Below are 22,428 nucleotides of genomic sequence, written 5' to 3'. Positions count from 1 at the left end.
AGTCTTTCTCGCTAAGTGCCATCAACAGCTGCAGAAACAGACTTTCATCTTTAAAAATTTTTAGCATTAAACACTATGTTGCTTTCTTCCCTAGCCACTAAACCATTCTCATGTTTCTGCTGTTGTCCCTACACTTTGAAATGGTAGTTCCAAAATTGATTAGTATTAGTTTTCTGAGAGGTGGTGAAACCAATGACTACCAGTCTGATTTTGTAACTGGTTCTCTGACAAACTCTGTGTTAGAAGCAAGTAACAGAGGAATCATAAAAGACCACAGTGAAGGGTAGCAGAAACATTCACTCAAGAGCATCCAGGAAAATTTCTGTGCAATTGTATGTCCTCTTTCCCCAAAAGGGCTCAGTAAAAACTTAAGCTAATGCTGTTCCTAAGTAGCTTAAGTTATATAAGCTCTGTATTGTTTCTTTTCAGATCTGCACACTAAAAATGTCTATAATTACTTTAACCCATGTTATATAAGAACAACCATGCTGGGTCCAACCAAGAGTCCATCTAGCCCAGGCATCAAGGTCACAATGATCACTGAGTATCATAAAAATGGCAGATGAGGACTGGATAGCATTTGCAGAAAGAGTGCCTCTCAGAGAAATATGTCCAATGCCAACAAAACATGCAATAATGCACTTTGAGCCAAGTTGACCTCACTACCAGAGAAACCCTGAGCTGCTGATTAGACTTATCGCAAGGAGGCTACAGTTGCTAAGTGTTAACCACATTCTGCACTAGGGGTTCTTAAGCCAGCAGCTACAAAAGGTCAAAAATGATACCTAAGAACAAGAAGCTGCAAGGACTGCTGCTGAATACACACTGGTTTCCCAAGCACCTACTGCCCAGCACGAGCAACAGCATCAGGAGCAGAGAACTGTGATGGACTTGAGTGAAGTCTTTTAACAACTGAAACAGACAGGGAGACTTATTTGTTTTGGATGCACAGATTTATTGCTGAGAGTTGATTGAAAGCAGCCTATTTAGTAACTGTCAGACTGTATAAACTTTTAGATAAAGCACTGAATGCCCAAACAGATTTAAAAAACAAACAAAAAAACCCCCAAAACACACAACGTGGCTCTAAGTACTCTCCTAGCCTCCAGATACCTCAGGTGATTTCCTGAGCCAGATTCTGTCCATTTAGCAAGCCACAAAGGATCTCTCTTTCAAGCACTCCTCCAGTCTCCCCTTGAACATTTGTAAACATGTAGCATCCACAATATCCTTGTGACAAGGTCTCCTACTAGCTCTGTTGGATGTCTCCTAGTTCAACCAGATACAATCACAGCTATAAACTTGCAATTCTGTGAAGCTACTTGTACAGGGAGAGAAGAGTCTTCCAGTTCACCTTGTCATTTACTATGGTATTTTTTAAGACATGGTTATCCAAAAATTAGATTCCAATTTCCAAATGTAAGCTATCTTTAGAGAAGTACTGATAAGACATATCTTTGTAACTAAACATTTATATAATGCTGTAACCCAACATAAATACATGTAATTTTAAAGGTGTGCACACGTGTCTCCATTTGGCAGGTGTCTCCCCTTTTGGCATTTTTTCACCTTTCAAAGATACCATTTTTGCCATGAAATGCACAATCTTGAATGCAAAGCAGAGCTCATTGCTGGCAGGTAGAAAGCAACAGAAAGAGTAACATTAAAGCAAAAATGTAACAAATTCAAGCTATGCTGGGATAACAAGGTAAATCTTAGAAATCCTTGTAATTTCTGATACATAAATGTAAAATAAATGTAAATAAAGCTGAGAAAAAGCAGAAGTTTGCCATACAGAAGATGAACAAAACTTACTTTATCGCTAGGTTAATGCATATTAGAGGATATTGTATTTAGCTATTGTATTTAGCTAGTAAGAGAACACGTATGAACAACCTAGGAAAAAATCAAATGGTGGTGAATTGGTAAACCTTACAACAAGACACACACACACACACACACACACACACACAAGGCAGGGGAGTGGGGAATATTTGCTTTTGTAGTAAGAAATGAACATTACTGCCACGGAGATACTTAGAAACTTGAGTTTCACAACAGAGCATATGTGGTGTTGACTGCACCCAAGACAGAATTTGCAGTATGACAGGTTACACAGAGGAGAGAAAGCTGCATCTGAAGTAAGCAAGAATCTAAAGTGAAGAGCTAGAACACATTTTAGCTCTTGGCATATTCCTCCCTCCCCCCGAGGAAAAAAAAACTTTAGAGTTATGAACTACAGAGTGTTCATTTTCCTACCTACCTTTAACGTGACACTATAACCTACCTTAAGAGGTGCCCAAAATGACACAAAAGCTATGAATTTTCACCAAGAAGCCCAATTCAAAATTGCAATCTAAGGCAAGAGGAAAGTGCACAAAGATGGGGAATCTGCACCTAAGCTCATCAGCTCATGTCTATGTGCAAGCAGAAGAGGCTAAAAGGAGCAGTGCAGTCAAGCATGACTCAGAAGTTAAAACTATCTGGAGATGGGCAGCGTATTAACACACTTTTATTATCACTCTAATTATATAAGAAACAGATATTGTTTATTTTCAAATTGATAACTTCACCTCAGTAGGAATTGCATGGGACAGGTTCCTCAGTATAATGACCAACTTTATTACTACATATTTTCTTATTACTACATACTTTCTTAAAAAGAAGACAGAACAACTTTTTTTTCCTGTAACGCCATTAGGGAAAAATGATACAAAACACATTAAAAATAATCAGAGCAGCTGAAATTAAACTATATGTACTTGTTGCATACTTAGCAATAACAAGCTTGCTTTCTTTCCATTATTGACAGTAAGATACGCATATTTCCAATGATTTCATTTGATCCTATTTCACAGAAGATGATTAAACAGCAAATGTTATCCAAAAGAGTGTTGTGTTTCTCCTCATACATATGGCCCAAAACATTTCAGTTGATTACATGGAGCAAGTTCAGCAAGACTGAAACAAAAATATACCCCAAAAATAAAACAAAAAAGTCACTTTCCACACACCAATGCAATCCTATCAAGGATGTATGCTAAATCGCTCACTCACAAAATCATGCTGGAAAAAGATGAAGCTGTTTGGACACCTATTAATTTCCTTAAAGAAATGCAACTTGCAAAAAGATGTTCAGTGTTTCTATCTAGTTTTAGTTGCTTCAAGGGGTGGGATTTCTTAAGAAAAGCAACCTAAAAATCTCAACATCAGCCTAAACAATATTCCCCCATGCCAGTTTTGAACTTAGTTTTAAACCCTTTCTTTTGACTTGCCATCACCCTTACCACATATTTTGCTTTTGCTCTCTTCCTGCTTCCCCTGAACTCCATTTGTCATGTTTATCCAGAAGGGGATATTGCCTTCCATATGCAGATAGCAACTTTCCCAGATCTGTTCTATGCCTCCTTCTTCAGTTTGTTTTCCCATTCTTAGTTCTAGCTAATGGAAACCTCCTACGGCTTTTAAGACTGCTCCTAAAAATCTGTTCTTTGTTTATTTTATCACAGTGCAACTTTACTCAAAAGCCCCTAAAGGCAGTCTGTAATTATATACACTTGACTTGTACTAAAATTTGGATAGTAATTCCTGATTAAGAGCTACAATTAATGAGCACTGTATAAGAATGAACTGTGCAGAAAGAAATACATTCTCTCTCTTGTGGTATTTTGGATGCTTCTTTGCAAGTCAGTGACCTCCAGCTGTCACAATACTTTTTGTTTTTTTCCAATATCTTTCACGAAAGGCTCTCCAAGCATTAGGGCATGTTTCGTTGCTGACACCAGGAAACTTGTGACTTAAAATTTTCAACTTTATTTCTCAGTTCTTGGGGACAACTATCCAAATTAGAACTACTAGAATAGTTTTATACGATGCTAGCACTCAGATTTGAATTCCACTGTGCCCAGAGGATAATTATTTATTTGATTTTTCCATTTCTCTCACTGTTTAGGAAAGCCACCAAGGAAGCAAAAGTTACTGTAAACTCAGCAGTAAAAAGTAACAGAATCAGACATAAGAAGCTTTACTAAAAACAAATACGCAGTCCTAATTTGAATTTAGTACAAAACAGATATCAGGAATAGAATCATATACATATAAGATCATATATAATAAAAGCAGGTTCAATATTATTTACTTCAAAACAGACATTTGTTAAACAAAGGTAAGTTAAGAGATAGCAGGTGCATCCAAAGAGCCAGTTCTAAACCATATTACCTCAACTGATTTAAGCTAAAAAAAAAAAAAAAAAAAAAAAAAAAAAGTCACAGAAACACTTAACTATCAATGCACAGAGAAGTTTTGATTTCTTCATGCACTTTATCAAAGTCAAAGCACTGGGAAAAAACTTTACAAGACTTTCAATTCATCTTCAATACAAAATTATTTGTGCAATTAAACATAAACACTCAATGAACTTGTAACCAAATAAGTCTGTTCTCAGTCACAAGACAACCCACATAGATCTATTTCAACTCTATTGCATGAGCAGCAAGATCAGTGTAAGAGCACTTGATCACACTTGCATCAGTCAACTTCATTTAAACCCTTGATTTAAAAAAAAAATTCTTGAGCAGTAATTCTTAGATTCTTTTTTCAGCTTTTTAGCCTCTTAAAACTGGTGTACTTATTTTTTTCTTGCTAAAGATTCTCCTTTGGGATAATACTTGTGATGATAGATTTTTTTTTCCAGGTACACACAGTGTATTTTACTTCACTATCAACATTTTTTCCCTATTAATCCTTAGTATAATGGAAAGTTTGAGGAGCCACCTTAAAACACAGAACCTATGTTGATATTCAAGCAATGAGCATCTAGTTTTAATCTTAATATGGAGATAAACCAAAGGCAAGGCAGACCAAGGGCATTGTCCCTTTCTCCCATTCCCTGTTCTTCAGAAGTGTTCCTGCAAAAATGTATCATCTCTAGTGCTGTAGGTTTCCAAGGATATATTTACAGGAAAAAAAAAAATTACATTTTTACATTACATAGTGAAAGCTTAATTGCTTTGAATCACGACTTCTTAAACTTGAACAGGACTCCTTCATTTGTTTCAGGATAATCCAGCCTCTTGGCCTAGCCAACAAAAAGTTGAGATACAGTTTGATCAGTCTCCCCTCTAATAGTCATGAACAGCACAGTTTGCTCACGCCTGCTGATCTTGTGGCATTGCCTGGCGGCATGTCAACTGCAGCACGAAACAAAACTTTCTAAATGCACAACAAAAAGCAGCACAAGAGAATAACCTTAGCAAAATACAGGAACAGCAGACATGCACAAAATAATGTGAGAAAATAAATAAAAAACGAACTTCAGTGGCAGACAAAAGGTAACAATGCATAGGGAAGAGTGCAGCAGTCAAACTAGCATAGGACCAACTTTATCTACTTGTTCTCTGCACCATCAGGACAAGGGAGCTCTGAAAATATATAGCAGTTTTTGTAGTAAGAACAAGCATACTATACTGCTGTCTAGTGATGGCCCCTACAGACTATCTGAAAAAACAGTTCTATACTCCAGGAAAAGACATCTGACTTCCTCAGCTGGAGGAATAATTACCATGATACAGGATATTGGAAATGACAGGAGAGGAAGAGGAGAAAGACAAAACATCTCTGCTGCTAAACAAGACTTTTCCGGGTGTTTGCTACATTCACTCAGGGAAGACAGAAGAATGAGTTGTTTGTAACAAATGTGGGAGATGTAAAAGAATGCAAGAACACCAAATGTGGTAAGCAAGCAAGGGGAGGCAGAAGAACATCGCAAAAGCATGATAGCTTTAATGTGAAATAACAATAATTTAACATAAATCCTGTTTTTAATAAATTTAACAGCATTTTCAAGCCAGAAGAAATTAAGGTAGAACTTCAGTTTCTTTAAATGTTTGAATCATCCATTTGGAGAAAAAAACAACAACAACAACAAAAAACAGAAAAGACCCCACAGAATTAAGCGATAGAGGATTATAATTGCTATACAGATTCTCATACCTCAAGCATGAGCCTCTTGCTTGCTGCAACAGGCTTTTCAAATTTAAAGTTTAAAATCAGGATAACTGGAAGGACAATTATGAGATTCGGACAGCCCCCCTTTCAGAATTTACAGAGATATTTCATTTGTATGATCTTTTTCATAAATATTGATTTTGCTTACCTGATGCTGAGTTCATGATGTTCTGCTGTACTGGAGGACTGGTGGGAGCTGTAACATTCATCTGGGAAAGCATGGCCTTCCTAGGATCTTGCCATGTTGTTGTCTGATCAATGTGACTAAGACAAAACAAAGCAAGAGTTAGGACAGTCATGTATTCACAACAGCAACCTGCTAGCACAGAAAGTTTAACAACAAAAGGTTAAGCCAGCAAACAGCAGCCACATTCAAATCCAAGTGCAAGATCTTTCTGGATTTTTTCCAAGCATTACTGTAGGTCAGATGCTCAAACTCTTACTCCAGTTGCCACCACTTTCACCACAAACAGCTGCACTGATTAGAGTTGGAGCAATGGTGAGATAAGGGTTGACATGAATATCAGAATCTAGGTCCTTGTGCCATAACTTATATCTATGAAGTAGATAATCTCTTCCTTTTTCTCTTTGATTGGTTACTTGTCATTTTTAAACATGACTTCCGAATCTTTCAGACCAAGCCAGTTATGTCTGGAATCTCAAGCAGAGTCAAGTAACTTGGCACGAGGAGCTCATGACCAGCACCTCGGCAGCTGTGAGGAGCTGATTAGCAAGTAATCAGCAATCTTCCCCAACTTTCTGCGCATACACCACATTCTCGGGATGGATCACTTGAGGGCCTACTCCCCTCGCCACTGACAACTGAGCAGCATTTCTGTGGTAATTTAAGTCACCAGCCACACTAGAGCAATAACAAAAAAAAAGTGATGTTCAGATGCCTTTCAGTTTAACATGAAAAGATGAGGACAGTTGGATTGCTAAGTATCTCAACTAGCCCTCTGCAGAATCTAATGACAAAACTTTTGGAGTTTACATTTGATCTACTTTGAGAAACTGGTAAATATACTCAATATTGTCATTCACAAAATTACTCAAGTCAACCAAAAAATAAAATGTAACGAAAGATTACTTTGCTTTATGAGTATGTACTTATCGTGCTTTGCGAACAAGTAACAAATGCAGGTTATTCCTCAACAAGTATCATGATATCTTGATACCATAAGTCAAGATTGTTCTGAAAAGCGCATATAGACAAAAATAAAACTACTAATACACACTAAGCTTTGACAGTAAGGCTTGTTATCAATTCAATTAGAATTGGTATAAATTAGAGCTGATATTCAAATAGAATTGTTATTATTCAAAATACAACACAACATTAACTTGGTACCATTCTTTCCTTATACTAATCATTCTTAGTTACATTTTTCTGCATTACATGGAATGCCCATTTCCATTTCTTTCAGCAAAACTTGTATTTAATGCTGGAATATAAATTATGCTGGTGATCTGAGTTCAAAAATAGGTACTCCAATTCACACCTCTGCCTTCTACCTGTGTTTTATGTTCTGTTGTGTGTGTATCCTGGTGGATCAACGTGAATTCATATTGAAATAGCAATCTGCCTGTAAATTTTCCATCTTTGTGTTAGGATTCAATAATTGTGCAGCAACTGTTCCTTTGAAACATGTTACTTCAGACATTCAAAAGGGGTAGATAATTTAAATTTGGTCACATTCAGCACAGATACTCTGGGGACATCAACATCTGACCTCGTCACCCTGCTCTCCACTGACTAGAAAAGAGCTTAAATAAGCACTGCTAGGACATAATTCATCCAGCCAGTTTTAGGAACGTATTCAAGCCTGAGGTGAAGCAGGCTCCAGGAGTGCCTATTTTCTCCATTGACTCTAAAGGGAACCTAAGGTAACTAGGTCAAATACACTGACATTAGAACAGATGATTCCCAGACTTTGTTTATGTATATGCATGACCACTGCACCCAGGAGCTCTGGTCATAAATTAAGACCTCATCCTAGGTCGAACCGGACAAACAAACCAGAATATTGTTTCCTCCCTGCCTCTATGCCTAGAAATTTACTAAGGAAATCCTTGACTCTGATTGATCAAAATATGCTCCACTGCATTACTAAGTGCTTTCTAATTTCTTCCTTCATGTTCAGAAAATTGACTTTTCAAAAATAAGAACTTCTGGACATAGTTCATTATTTCAAAGACATGAAAATGAACAAACACAATTTCAGAAGATCATAAAATGGGACATTACTCAAACTGCTCACGTAGAATTATTTATTGCATTCAAATCATTAAAGGGTCTTTCTGTTATAAGCTGGAAAGTATCATGAGTGGCTTCAAAGATGAAGTTTTATTTCAACATATGTAACTTTCTCCCTCCATGTATTTTAACCTCTCTATACACACATACAAACAATTTCAGGCCAAAAAGTTACAGACATACTCTAAAAGGTTTACAAAGTAGGTGAGAATGTCATTTGTATTAAAATATAAGAGTCAACAAAGCCCTACTTTGCCTCCATGTGGCAACTACTGGCAGTTTTCCCCAGTGCATAGAAACCCCCTTATCACTGCAGCACCAATTAAAACGGTATCACTGCCACGTTAGCTTCCACGATAGAGCTCATTTAATACAGGCAATACTAAGTACACTTGCATCTTTGATTGTATATGTTTTCCAACATGCAGCTCCATTGAGAAGCATGTATCAAGTGCAGCAAGACTTCTTTATTTCCTTTTTAGCCTATTTATTAATGTAACAGGGCACGATATAATGAAGACTGACCTATAGTCCTCTACGCACTGGATTATACATACACCTTCATACTGTAAAATGTTTTTTTCCCCCTTTTCCTGCTAGTCAATTCTTCAAAGCAATGAAAGCAGGTGAAGATAATACAGATGTAAAAACACTGCAGCACTGTAATGCTTCACAGACTGTGTTTAAATTACAGTACCAGCATGTGCCACTCCTCCCCTGTATCTCCCATTTGTCAAGTGTGCTTAACTTGGTTCTGGGAACAGTGGAAACTGTGGGAAAATACCACTTCATCCAAGATTACACATTTGTTTATTTCCATTTAACTCCCATAAAGATACATGCAATATACATTTATAAAACATATGCCTATAAGGTACATTTTATTTTATAGCTTTCATTATGTTATCACTATTTAAGCGTTGAGTAAAAAGGAAAAGGAAAAAAGTTGTCTCGCTGCATTACAGAATCATATTTGCAGAGTGAACTATGGGAACAGACAAAAAACCCCACCAGCTCTCCAAAACAAACCTGAATATTGGATAGATGAACGGACCATGGAATAAGCAATTTCAAAAGTACAGCAAATTTTGTGCACAAGGGCAGCATTATCGATTCCTCAAGACTGCTCAAGCGTACCATGCGGATGATGATTAATGTTCGTGTGGAGTTACGAACACGGTTAGCTATTTCAGCCAGCAGCTCCCAACACTTCTCTAGCTGAGCATCACTTGAGAAAAGCCAGCACGGTCCTTCCATCACCAAAACTCCCCAACCAGTGTTTCTCTTCAAACAAAGAGCCACAGAGGAAGTAAGTCTCAAAGTAAGCTGATTACATTAAAATCATACTAATCATAAGGATGATTCAATATAAGGCAACCCTTTGTCCTCTCCCTCTCAGTTCTCTGCTCCTGACCTACATTTCAATTTCCCTCCACCTTCACTCAAAACCCTTCTCTTTCACCTCCTTCAAACCATACTCCTTGCATAAACTGCTTTTCCTCATCTCCCTGGTCTATATCCTGAGTATTTTGGAAGGGAAACAAAGATAAAAAGACAGACAAAAAAAAACCCCCAAAACACAAACGTATCAGTTCTTTTTTACAACTTTGAAACCATGCTAATCAACTTAAGGAAAGCAACACAAGCAGTCATTTAATGGATGAATTTTTAAAATAAATTATAGTACTAAACTAATGAATACAGCTCTTAACTTTGTTCAATATCTGCAGCATTTGCAACAGGGTAACTAATTTATGTTATAAACAATATGTATTTCTCATTATCTATGTAGGTATGGAAACAGGACATTCTCTGAAGGTAAAGATCTTTCCATTTGTTTTGAATAGCAGCACAGAAAAGGTCTATACAGACACAACCAGACCTCTGGCACCAACACTACATTATCTATTCCTGCACTAAACAGATTTTTTCCATAGCAGCTCCATTACATGCCAACTGCTCCAATCCTCACATTCAATATTTTGTATTTCTTACATGATCTGAGCCACATTTTGATAAAGCACTACTGCTGCCCACAAAAATGTTTAAAATATTAAGAACTGATAACATATCAACAAAAACCATAAATCAACCCCTACACTTTGTATACTACCATTAACTTAAACTTAAATTCTACCTACCCATGAACTAGAATTACAGCTCTGTACTGTGAGTACAGAACAAAAGGAGTAAACAATCTTGGAATTAAATCAGCATCTCTAGTATATCAAGGAATGTAAAAATATTCTACTTCATAGAATAAATTCTCAAACGCAGGATCTAGCTATCTGACACTATGCATAGCTCTAAATCTTCATTTATGTTCAGATGAAGCAAATCCTTGTCAGTTCCTTCAACTGACATAGGAACTGATGAAACCAATCTACATTGTACCCTAAATGTAGGTCTATGAATAACGGGCCTTAGAAAAATAAAGCAAAAACACTATCACGTGCAAACTATGTGTTAGCAAAATTATGTCGACTCTGATATTGAGAAGAATGACTGTTCTAAGATTCCCCAAATCAAAAAAGCACTTTCAAAAAGCTACACATTACAAAGAATCAATTTGCTTTCTTCCTGATTTTGCAATGTAATCTATCACTTGAAGTATTTACCTATTGACAAAAAACAATTAAAAAAAAAAAAGATGTTTTCATGTTATGCACAAAAAGACCATTATGACAGTTAAGAATTAGAATTTCTAATTGAAAGAAATATTTTTTGGCATTAATGCAACATATCATATGCCAGAAGATTTGTCAAACTAAATTTCTAACCGAAATTTAAATAGGTATCAAAAAATATATATGTCCACCCAAAACCAGGGAGTAACAGACTAATACAATAAAACCATTCCTACAATCTGTGAACTTATGTGCCTTCATGCTAGGTGTAACATGAACTGTAACATTGAACGCCATGTCAGAAACAGACTAACACAAAAGGACACACAAAAAATTACTTAAATCCTTCAACAGAGGCTTTAGGAGGTACATATCCGGCTGATATATGCAACCAGTCATCAACTATGAATGTTATTTAAGGGCCCATCAGTTTTGATATTGTGTAGTATTGCAACTATAATGTTCCTGTTTGTGGATACTCTTCTCAAAGTATGTTAAGGACTTCACTCAATATAATTCTCACTTATTACAAAAGTGTGCTTCTTTCTTCCTTTCTTTTGCCCTAATTAGCATAAAGGCATTTTATATATGGTGCTCACAAAAGTAGTCTTGGTGTAAGCCTCACCCAGAACTTCAGTTCTTCTGCAATATGATTTGGATTGAGAACTTTCCTTTCACAAGAAAGGATCCTATCTGAAAAGATAAAATATTACTAACTTCATCAGGTCAGAAATAGTCAGATCATTATATTAAATTGTGAGATAGAAGTGTGTCTGTAGGGAGAAAAGCAAAGAACAATGTACAGATATCTTAATTTTAGGTACTAGGTTAATATACTATACGAAATCTCTGCAGCAGCAAAAACTGAACTGGTCTGCATGATCTAAACATAAAAGGAGACAAACAAGGCAGAATAAATCATTCTTCACTTCTCTCTGCAGTTTGGACATGATTCTGCGTAAAAGGCCATTCCAGAACAAATAGGCACAAAATTTCAGAAACTTTCCAAAAGAAAACTTGTATGAAGTATAAAAGTGTCCCCATAAGGAACTAGATTGGCCTTTCTTTCTCAGTACCCTGTAACAGTCACATGTCTTGCTATGTAGGCAAGCCTGAAATTTTATGTCTGGCTGAGAATATCTGCAGTCTCTAGTGGAGTTGACTACAACTTGGATTTCAATGTTTAGGTTTTTGGGGCTGTTTTAAGACTTCACTGGAAATCCTTTTTTATTAAAAACAAAACACAAATACACATAAACCACATCACAACAGACCTACCAAAAAACTGTTGTCATAGCTTGGCATCATGTACTTTTTTTTTTTGGGGGGGGGGGGGGAAATGGGAAAGCCTTTATGTAAAACAAGCAAGTGCACAAATGAAGTTAAACCTTACTATTTTTGACATTTGGTGTAAAATTTCAACTTTTCATTGGACTCTGAATGTGAACCTATGTGAATCTATGGTTCAACTTTACCCTAAACGACTGAGCTACAGATGCTATCTTTTCATATATTTTTTTTCTTTGTCTTCTCGACCAGCTTTTATGTTGCTGGTTTCCTCAATTTACATACTGCATAATATCTGGAAAGTTTTCCCCATTTATTTCTTTTTCTCTAAGAACCTTACAGACTAGACAACTCTGTCTATTCATAAATGCTATTACTGAATTATTTTAGACCTCTCACCAGTATGTTCTAAACCATTAGGACTGAATATATATAAACTGAAAGTTCGTTCTTCTGGTGGCACTAGGTGAAAATGAGCAAGTACTTTTGATCTTGACACTACCATAAATTCTCTCAGAGAACCAACTTCAGACTCGACTCTTTGCCAAATTTTCTGAAAACCTGTACTGTTTCTAGGCAGTTTAGGCAGGGCAAGATACCCACTGAAGCTAAGCTAGAAAGCAGAGAAGAAACCCAAATACCTACTACTTCAGAGAAAAAAAATCTAAGAGAGAATCGCGAATGTGGCAGTCTGACTGTAGGACAGTTGTGAAAGTGACAGTTTCTACTAACTCAAGAACAGAGCTAACCAAAAATTCCTCACAAGGGCAGTAACACCTAGAAGGCCAAGATCAGCCTGCAAAGGTAGACGGGCTATGGGACCCCACAGATGAATTTTTCAAGGTTCGGTTTAGATATGGGACAGAAGAAAAAGTTTTAAGAGTATAATCAGCCTAGGCATGAGCTGCTTTTATTATGATTCTAAAAAACCTGGAGTGTAGCATGCAGAGATTCCTGGGTTTTGACTAATGATGCTGTTAGGGAGACTGCTAGACACAACGGAGTGGGTTCAGCTTTGCCTGAGGGCAGAAGTTGTGAAATTCTTTGTGCACCCTTTTTTCTATCCTATTCAGGGGGTTTCAAGAATTGGGAAAAAGATTAAAACATGAAACTAATTCTTCAACTATATCAGCATTTTTAATTACGGTTTGCTGACTTAAAAGTGGTATGGTTCCTTGCAAATGGTGTAACAGAAAGCTACAGATTTATATCTTAAGTAGCATTACAACATTGTTTCAGATGACACAAATGTTAACTCCAAGCAGCAACAATAAAGAGAAAAGCCTGAAGGGAAGTGAGACAGCTCTTTTGGCAATTCTCTATAGCCCCAATTCAGCACTTCATCAACACTTTCCTAAATTTGCACCACTGTTAAGCAAGGAGGTATGCTCAAGAGTTCAAGGTCCTTAAGGACTTTCCAGCTGTCTTTGTAAATAAAAATTCAACAAATGTAAACAAATGTAAACAAACACAACAAAAATAAGAGTTGTTGATCATCCAGCAATGAAAATTATTATTTGCAGAGAGAGATGGTATTCCACCTATTGGTTGGGAAAGCACTGTGCTTCCACTTCTCCTCTCTGTATTTAGTTGCAAGGTTTCTTTAGGTTTCAGCATTATTACACCCTAATATATATAAAAATACCCAGCAATAAAATTCAGAACCCCTTAATCTGACCTTCTCCCAAAAATGACAGAAAAATGCCCTAAAATTCTTACCACAGTTTCTCTTCAGCATAGTAATGCTTCCAGCCATGGCCTGTTTCAAAGAAACAGAAACATGGATAAAGTTTTCATATCCTTATATGGCTGCAGTACATAATATAGAGATATTTTTGTTTTTATTATATTCTTTTTTCCAGCTGACAGGTCTTTACACTTCCAGCCGAACAAAGTTCATGTTGGACTACTTGATTTACATGGTAGATGATGTCCTCACCAAACCATACCACAGTCATGCAATGACAGAGAGCATACTGGTGATATGATGATGCAGGCAGCCCTATCCTACTTTCAGCTTGCAAAAGCACATCCTAAATGCAATCATCAAGTGTGCAATCAAGTGTTGTGTCACAACTATGATTTCACTAACTTTGAGAAAGAACGCAAGCAGACTGTATTAGAAGAATGGTGAGCACAAAGATCCTGTTGACAGCTCCATCACCAGGTGGAAATAGAGCTCCTAAGAGCTCTATCCCCTCTGTTAATAAAAGTATCAGACACAACAGTGCCATATACTAAGTAAATATAGTCCCAGGCTGCAGATATTCAGCAAATGAATGGTTTGAATCTGAATTAGAATCAAGTAACAAGGAGAACAGGAGTCTTAAATGTCTCTGACAAGAGCCTAATTGGTGCAGAAATAGATTTTGCACAAAGTCCCTAATAGTCAGGTAAGTTCTTCTACAAACCCCCCTGGAATTTATTCCTAAAGTGGTTCCACTTTGCAATACGCTAAGAACTACAAGAAATTCCTCAAAGTATATCCCATAAAACCATGGACATGGCTACATGAAACACAGTGTTTTTACAGATACACAAAATACAACATTCAATATTATGGTATTCAAAGGCAGTCTTCATTAGCACTCACCTATATGCAGATAATCCACAATACAGATACATTAAGGAGTTAAAATTAAGCTTACTACTCTAATTATAAATATCTTGCTGTTTTGGGGTGGCAAAACAGTACCACCCTTCTTCAGAAAGTGCTCAAAAGGCCCCCACTGCAGAGAAGCAATGGCCAGTGGACGGTAGGCAGTCTAACTATTACACGCATAACTAATGAAAGAGCTGAAGGCATGAGATGTTCAAAGGTTTGCCAAGGTAGCCTCATTCTTATTACGACGTACTCTAAAAACAACTGTTACATGTCCAAGCAAAAATGGAAGTCATAACATGCTTAATTCTTTATTTATTATTTCTTTTTCTCCTGTTCCTCTTCCCACTCTGCACAGAAGACCCTCATCTAGAAAAACAGGGCTAGTATCACAGCACTTAAAATATTTCAAATTGATCCTCAAAAATATGACTCCCAGATTCCTATGTGGATTTCCAAATTAAAAAATATATAAATATTCCTGAGTTTCAAAAAAGGAAATGAGGACATCTTTATTTCCAAGACCCCTTCTATCTCTTTGAGAACTATAAGAAACAGCAGTATTATACAAACTTAAAAAGGTCCTTAGTCGTATGTTTTTGTACGAGTTCACTCAGCACACTTAAAATTCATAGGTTTCTTTCTCCTTAATTTTAGATGAAGGAGACAAAGACAGCACTAAGGAGGGCAAATCTAAAGGAAGAACTGCCTCTGCTGCTATTTCAAGGGAAATTACTGGACTCTTCACTTCACAGACACTCTCCCATGCCCTTCCTTAGAAAGCGTGGAGAACACCTCCTCGAGATGCAACCATTTTGTCTTCTGTAGCAATAAAGATAGGATTAAACAAACACTAACTTTCACATTATTAAGGGAAGGGCAAACAATTTTCAGAAGTGATGGGCCATAGAATTCCTTATCACCTCCTTGTCCTTTTATCTCTGCGATTTTATCTCATTTCTCTCTCCCCAGTTAGCTCTTTAAAAGGAAACAAAGAAAGCAAGAGGAAAATCAAATGCTTTTTTGCATGAACAGAATCCAAGCAATTTTACGCCCCTTTCTGTACACCCTATTTTTGGTTGCCTGAAGCTTTCCAAGTCAGAGAGGCCTGCCTAAGCATGCTGCAATAAAAGCTGCTGTAGCCAGCTGCCTCAGTGTCTAAAGGGGGTTCCTAGCAATCCTGTTGAATAGCCCTGAGGCTAACCACCACCAAGGAAAACAAAATATTAAGATAAAGAGATTCTTTAGTTTGCTTCCTTATTGCTCTAAGTAGGAAGTCTCAGAGGGCAGTACTCAAGTGGTTGCTTGAGTTTTCAGACAATGATTGCTCCCACATGGCCTTGACAGGACGGGCTCCTATTCTAAGAAACCATTACATTGGATCTATTGCAAGTCAATGCATAGGTTTTTTTATTGCAAAGAATAAGTGAATCTGTTTTTCTTGCTACTAAAATTATTAATATTGACAACTATTTTTAATGTATGCTTCAGAACTCCTACTTTACACCTTAAACTGATCTGCTGTTTAGGCGTTCCCAATTTTAATCACACAAATAGCTTTATGCACCATCTTTTTCTCATCTGAGATCTTCAGGAAGGCTTAGCAAACAAGAACTCCCCTACTTCCTTGCTCCATACCTGTGTGTTTTGGCAAACCACATCCATCCATTTGGTACCCATTTAATCTTTTTTTTAAAAAACATTTTTCGAATTATTAAATATTTTTCCCCTTTTCACTTCCACTTCCTGTATTACAGGTTTTCTCCTCCCTTTTGGGACTCCTCCTTACTATCATCTCTCAGGTAGAGCTTGTTACATTTCCAATTTGGACAAATACCATGTGTTGCTGAGGTTGGAGACAATTATTCATGTCCATGAAGACTTTACAGACTGCCACAGAAAACAAAGAGGAAAATCTTCCAACAGCAAGTTGTTGCCTGAGTCGGTACTTATGAGCTATCTGCACAGCCAACTTGCAGGCAGTCCTGCATACTATATTTTTCACCATCAGATTATTCCTTTTCATCCCCCACACCTCAGCTCCCCGGGGACAGGTTTCTCAAGTTCCAGTGCACCAGAAGCAATAGATTTCTCAGCAACTGGATACAACATAGTGACTAAAGAATACGGTTTGAAAAGTTATTTTTATTTACTCATTTAACTTGGGCTAACAAAGACAAAGCAAAGCAAAAAGATGGAAAAATATTAAGCTTAGTTCACAAAGTTTAAAATGATAGCTATTATAAATAAATATATAATATACTTAAATATAATAATTATTATATTTATTCCAAAAAGTGACCTAATAAATGTCTTCAACCTGAAGAGTTTCAAATTCCAGGGTCTATATTTCCTCTTCACTAGTGACAAAGAGTTCAAACAGTATCAGTTAAAAAAAAAAAAAAAAAAAAAAAGAGCTCATGGTGTTAAATAAATAATGCAAGGTAAAACTAATTTAGAACTTGAAAAACCACTGAAGTCCATCTGTATATTCTATAAGAAATTTAGAAACAAAATTGTATTTTCATTTCAACTTTCAGAAACTAGCAAGTAGAAATTTTCATTTGTTTTGTTCTTTAATCATGCATTTGGGGAAGTGATAAAGAAATTTCAACTTTGACAGTGAAATCACCAGAAGCAAAACAAGAAACAAAAAATAAATACCCATGTATCCTCTAAGACTATTTACATCTTTACTGTAGTGCCTAATGTCTTCAAAAAAGAACTTACCTTTTAGTTTATTCCATGAAATAAACAATAAATACCAATACCTCAACTTTCATACATTTCATCTGCGGTAAGGACAGCCTTTGCTTTCTGATTATCTTTCGGTATAGAGAGAGAACTAAAAATAGTGTTTATGAATATTTTATGCACAGGCGTGTTCAAAAGCATATCATTTAAATTACCAACAGTTCTTAAAGTACAAGTTTCTTTTAGAAATACATAACTTAATTTTTGCCAAAATTAACAAATATCATGTTTTATCAATAATCTATATAGTCAAAATAATGCCTGTGTAAAATTTTTATTGCAGAAACACAATGAAGTGCCTATTTAGGAAATGTTTAACCCTGTCCTTAGAGGCAAAACAAAAAACGTGGATCTCCAACTTTCACTAAACTTCAGTGGGAGATTTGCAATGGGATTTATTTGCAATTTCTTCAACTTTTAAATAATTGAAAATTATCATCTTAACTTAGTACAAGTTAATTCCATACTTGGAATCCCTGCAACCTTCATCCACCACTTTCTAAAATTAGTATTCAACCATTGGAGGATGCGGGGGAGAGAGAATATTATTTCTGCTTATGGGCATACTTTACAAAAAAAAAAAAGCACAAAATGTATGTCTAGGATTGGATTTAAAATATTTTTATTAATAACAGACCTCTCTGATGTAAGAAAAATATTAATACATCCACCCCACAAAAGAGAGCACAATACAGGTAATACCATTTTTTGGTTTAACAAATTTGTGTGTGTTTTTTCAATGGTTAAAAACATCATTAGAATAAAGGTCCGCCTCCAGCATAGTCCCTCTCCATCTTCTAACAGTCCAGCTGAGCGACTTTCCCATCTGAAATTTTATGCTTAAATAGTTCAGGTTTTATTTTCCTCTTAGGAAGTGAGGCCAACTCTTGATGCAAGAGCTCATTTACAGTGTTTGCTGACCATTAGTCAGTGCTTCCCCATAACCCAACCCATCCCACCTATGCCAAATGCCCCCCGTTATCAAGTTCCAACTTCTCCCTTTTTGTCTGCAAAATTCAAGAGCTTGTTTAAAAATTCCCTTCTCAGTAGGGGAGCTTTTTAGATCAGGTTTAAGTCACCTTGAACTCTTGGACACACTGAGCTCCTTTAATCTCTTCTAAAATACGGGTTTTTCTCTAGCTAAAAGTGTTCTTATCACTATTCTCCAGGGCCACAATTGTCATGATTAGGGGTTTTTTAGCCTCTTAGTTCAAATAAAATTGCAACTGAAAGCTGTAAAATTTATTTTGCTTCTGTTTGCTCAGTTTGGCTCATCCAGTAGCTAGCATGTAGAATTCCAGATACAAAACATATTTCTTCTATAACCTGTGCTTGGAAGCTATATCGCTGCTGATCTCAGAAGTGCCAATATAGACTAGCACTTATCAATCATTTCAACAGCTGAGTAATAGGACAGAACTTTTCTGCATTTTAAGCAGCAAATTAGAGCTCACAGTTAACAGAACGATATTCATCTCAATTCCACGTCAGCTTCTCACAGAGAAAGCCGCTATAAAGGTCCACCCGATATACACCTGCCAGGACAAGCAGTGTGAACAGCAAACAAATGCATGATTACAACATGCTTCCACCACAGAAACTCATTGCCACAGCAAACTTCAGATGTCAGAAGTATAAATGGGCTAAGAAGGACTACATGTATTAATGGAGAATATGTCCACTGTTGGTCTTTTAACTTAGTAATCTAAATTACCATCTAGATTGCAATTTCCAGACCAGAAGGTCCTAAACCACTACTTGCAAGCAAAAAGGAGGATATATAGGGAGGGGAATGATATCCCTTGTCTTCTTTTTAAATTAATATTCCTCCAATGTCATCTACAATTAGTCTGTAAAAACCTAACCGAGCTAATATAGAGCTTTGCTGTGCACTGCTCCAGTGGTATTTTAACATTCTCACAAAATATCTGATCTGTATTTAGTGATTTAAACCAATTGCTTCTAGACACCATGTACTGAAAGCTTTTAAAACAGATATCATTTTCTCTCATCTAGTTTGTATTCAGAGTACAGAAGGAGGAAACAAACCATCCTACTCTTCAGCTCCCCATTTCTTCCTTTTGAACTGAGAGGCTTGAATAAATTGAAAAAGTAAACTCACTCGGCTAATGCTTTCCAAGCTGTGGTTTAACACTTTATAGTTCCAGGTATTTATCTGGCAGCTTCCTTCCAGAATTTATCACTCTCTAAAAATTCAGAAGCAAACATGTACTGCTTAGTGTTATCTTTAAAATTTATCCAGTGATGATTTTGTATCATTATACAGATCAGAATTTTAAAACTAATTTCAAAGCCTTTTTGAAGTAAACTGTACATTAAAAAAAAAAAACCTATTTCTAGCCACTATGTTCTAGATGTTGTTCTACAAACTAGCATATTATTATTATTAATCTAGTCATTTATTTTCAAAAGTTTATAATATTTTAAGTACATTTTCAGAAATCTATTTCTTCGGAAAATTGGTAAGAAATTGTTATATTCAAATAAGCAATAAATGGGACTGCTAAGGATCTGAATATATCATGTTCTAGAAACTACAAGAAACCTACTTGTATATCTCATGTATCTAAAAAAAAAAAAAAAAAAAAAAAAAAAGCAGCATCACAAGGGCAGAAATACACCACCGCAGACAGACAAAATAAGCATTATGGAACTAGGACCTCGCAGACAAGGCCCTGGATTGAGTGGGCTCTGTTTCACAGTCCTCATTCCTTTGTGCTCCATTTCTCCCGACCTCTGACTTGACTCCTTATATTCAGAGTTCTTCAGTATTTCAGTCTTATCTGCCGAACGGAACAGGCCTTGACTACAGTGCAGTCCTGTAAGCTAGCAGCCTATCTGGAAGCTCTCATACCTTTGCTATAGGGAACAGCTGCTTGGACAGCAAGCATCATCCGAACAGCCAAATACCACCTTCTGTGCTGGAGCATGCACAGGGCTGGCTGGAAGCTGCTGCTGCCGCCAACGCAGCCTCCACATGAGAGGAGGAGGAGGAGGGCCCAGAGAGGAGGCCTGCTCCTCCTGCTCCCAGGACTGGCCAGGAACTGCTCTCCCCTCATTTTGTCAGTGCACTCAAAGGGAAAGGTACTAGGCAGCTATTCCAGGAGTGGGGTTTGTCCCCTAAATACAGTAACTGCAGTGAAACCACATCACACTATTACACTATTAGTACACACAAGACAACTAAATCTGCCAGTGGAGTCACTCAACTACATTTTACTTACAAATACACCTAGAACTACATTTTATTTAGAAATTCATTGGTGATGAGGGATTTTAAGTTAATTACTTTCTTGGATATCTTATATCTTTCAGATATCTACATATCTTTCAGATATTAAACATCTTATCTGAAAAAAAAAAAAAATCACTATACATCTCAGACTAATGGATATCCTGCAGGAGAAAACTGCTAACGAACAATTTGCACAAAAATAAATTGTCTACTTGGAAAAGAGATTTACATCCTATCTAGAACTGTGCAAGGACCTAGTAAGTTATTTAATTAGTGAAAACCTGTAGGTATTTTCTGACACAACAAGACTGCATTTAAATGTCTGTACTTTTATAAAAATTTAAGGGCACTACTTCAAAACAATGCATATCTGAAAATACAGCTTACCTGGCTCCATAACTGTGGAGATGATAATGTTTGGAGATTTACTTTCAGGCATGTAAGAGAGAACAAACAATCACTTTAAAGGTCTTAGGCACAGTACTAGGAGTGATTAATTTGGGAGTGGCAGAGGAAAGGATGAAACATCAAGAGAAAGTGAATGGTGGAAGTCTAAAAGAGGAAACATGACTTGCACAGGAATCTGACATTCTGGTAATATCAACATTTCTTAAGGAACCAAGTTCCATGAAGCAAAGCTGAAATAGCAAAGGAAGGAGGAGGCAGAAACCTGCAAGTTTACAAACTGCAGGGAGAATTCTTGCAGAGAGTGAAAGAACTCAGGGTCGACTGTCTAGGCAGAAATATATTGTACTGGGAGAGCAAACTTGGGGGCTGACTAACTGGAATGGAATACTGCATAAAAATAGTAGGAAACCTCTCCTACACTTGGGCAGAGGAAGAATGGAGAGTCCTTAAGCCCAGGTGAGGGAATTAACTGCATTTGCAAAGCACAAAGCTGTCACAGAGGAGGAACAGGGCTTATCAGAGAGACTAGGAACTATAACAGAAGGATACAGCTGCAACTGAAGGTCGGTGGACAAGAACAGTAGAAAGAACATGAGGAAGGAGAAGGGATGCTAAAAGGTGGTATAAAATTTTGGCAATGTAAAAACTGAATTCTTTAGCTCTACAGGTCAAAACAAAACCTTATATATTTGTGAAAACAAGACCACTGTTCCTTTCACTAGGAGTTTCAAATCCGTTATAGACATCAATTCCAAACACAAAAACACAACCATGAGCAGGAAAGCAATAAATCTCATAGCAAAAATATATGCCAGCTGCATACAAGAAGTGTCCATCTCTCAGTACTGGAACCATTAAAAAAGAAAAAAATTGTTCTGCAATTGCTTCTTCTCTTTTGAAAATCCTGCCACAAAACACAGGAAAGGGAAAGTTACTTCACTCTCGCATTGCAAACGATTAGATGAAACACTTTCACTCCACTATCATGTGTAATAAACAAGATTTCCCTTTACTTTTGAACAGAAGTATTTTCTAAAACTATGCAACAAAGATATCCCAAGACCCCAGAAAAACATGCGTGCGTGTGTGCATGCGTGTGTTCTATTTAAGGTGGTAACGCTGTTCCCAGCGCAGAGAAAGCAAGCACTGACTTAGCAGTTTTGTGCACAAAGCTGCCCATTTGCTCCTTGCTCTCCTTGTTTTTGCTTTGCTGATCAAAGCAGTTGCCAAG

At 36.7% G+C, this 22,428-nt stretch overlaps 1 protein-coding gene across 8 annotated transcripts in view; it reads right to left on the bottom strand.

Moving 5' to 3' along the window:
* The window catches only part of YAP1 (Yes1 associated transcriptional regulator), a 99,442-nt gene that overhangs the window by 40,262 nt on the left and 36,752 nt on the right, over nucleotides 1–22,428 (bottom strand). For all 8 annotated transcript variants that reach the window (XM_067289817.1, XM_067289827.1, XM_067289820.1 and 5 more), the window contains exon 3: nucleotides 6,155–6,270. In XM_067289817.1, the coding sequence (XP_067145918.1) occupies nucleotides 6,155–6,270 (116 nt within the window). The remainder of the gene's footprint in view (nucleotides 1–6,154; nucleotides 6,271–22,428) is intronic.

The sequence above is a fragment of the Apteryx mantelli genome, chromosome 1, assembly GCF_036417845.1.
Source record: "Apteryx mantelli isolate bAptMan1 chromosome 1, bAptMan1.hap1, whole genome shotgun sequence".
Taxonomy (NCBI): domain Eukaryota; kingdom Metazoa; phylum Chordata; class Aves; order Apterygiformes; family Apterygidae; genus Apteryx; species Apteryx mantelli.
Note: the sequence above shows the minus strand (reverse complement) of the source record. Positions and strands in the feature narration are given on the sequence as shown.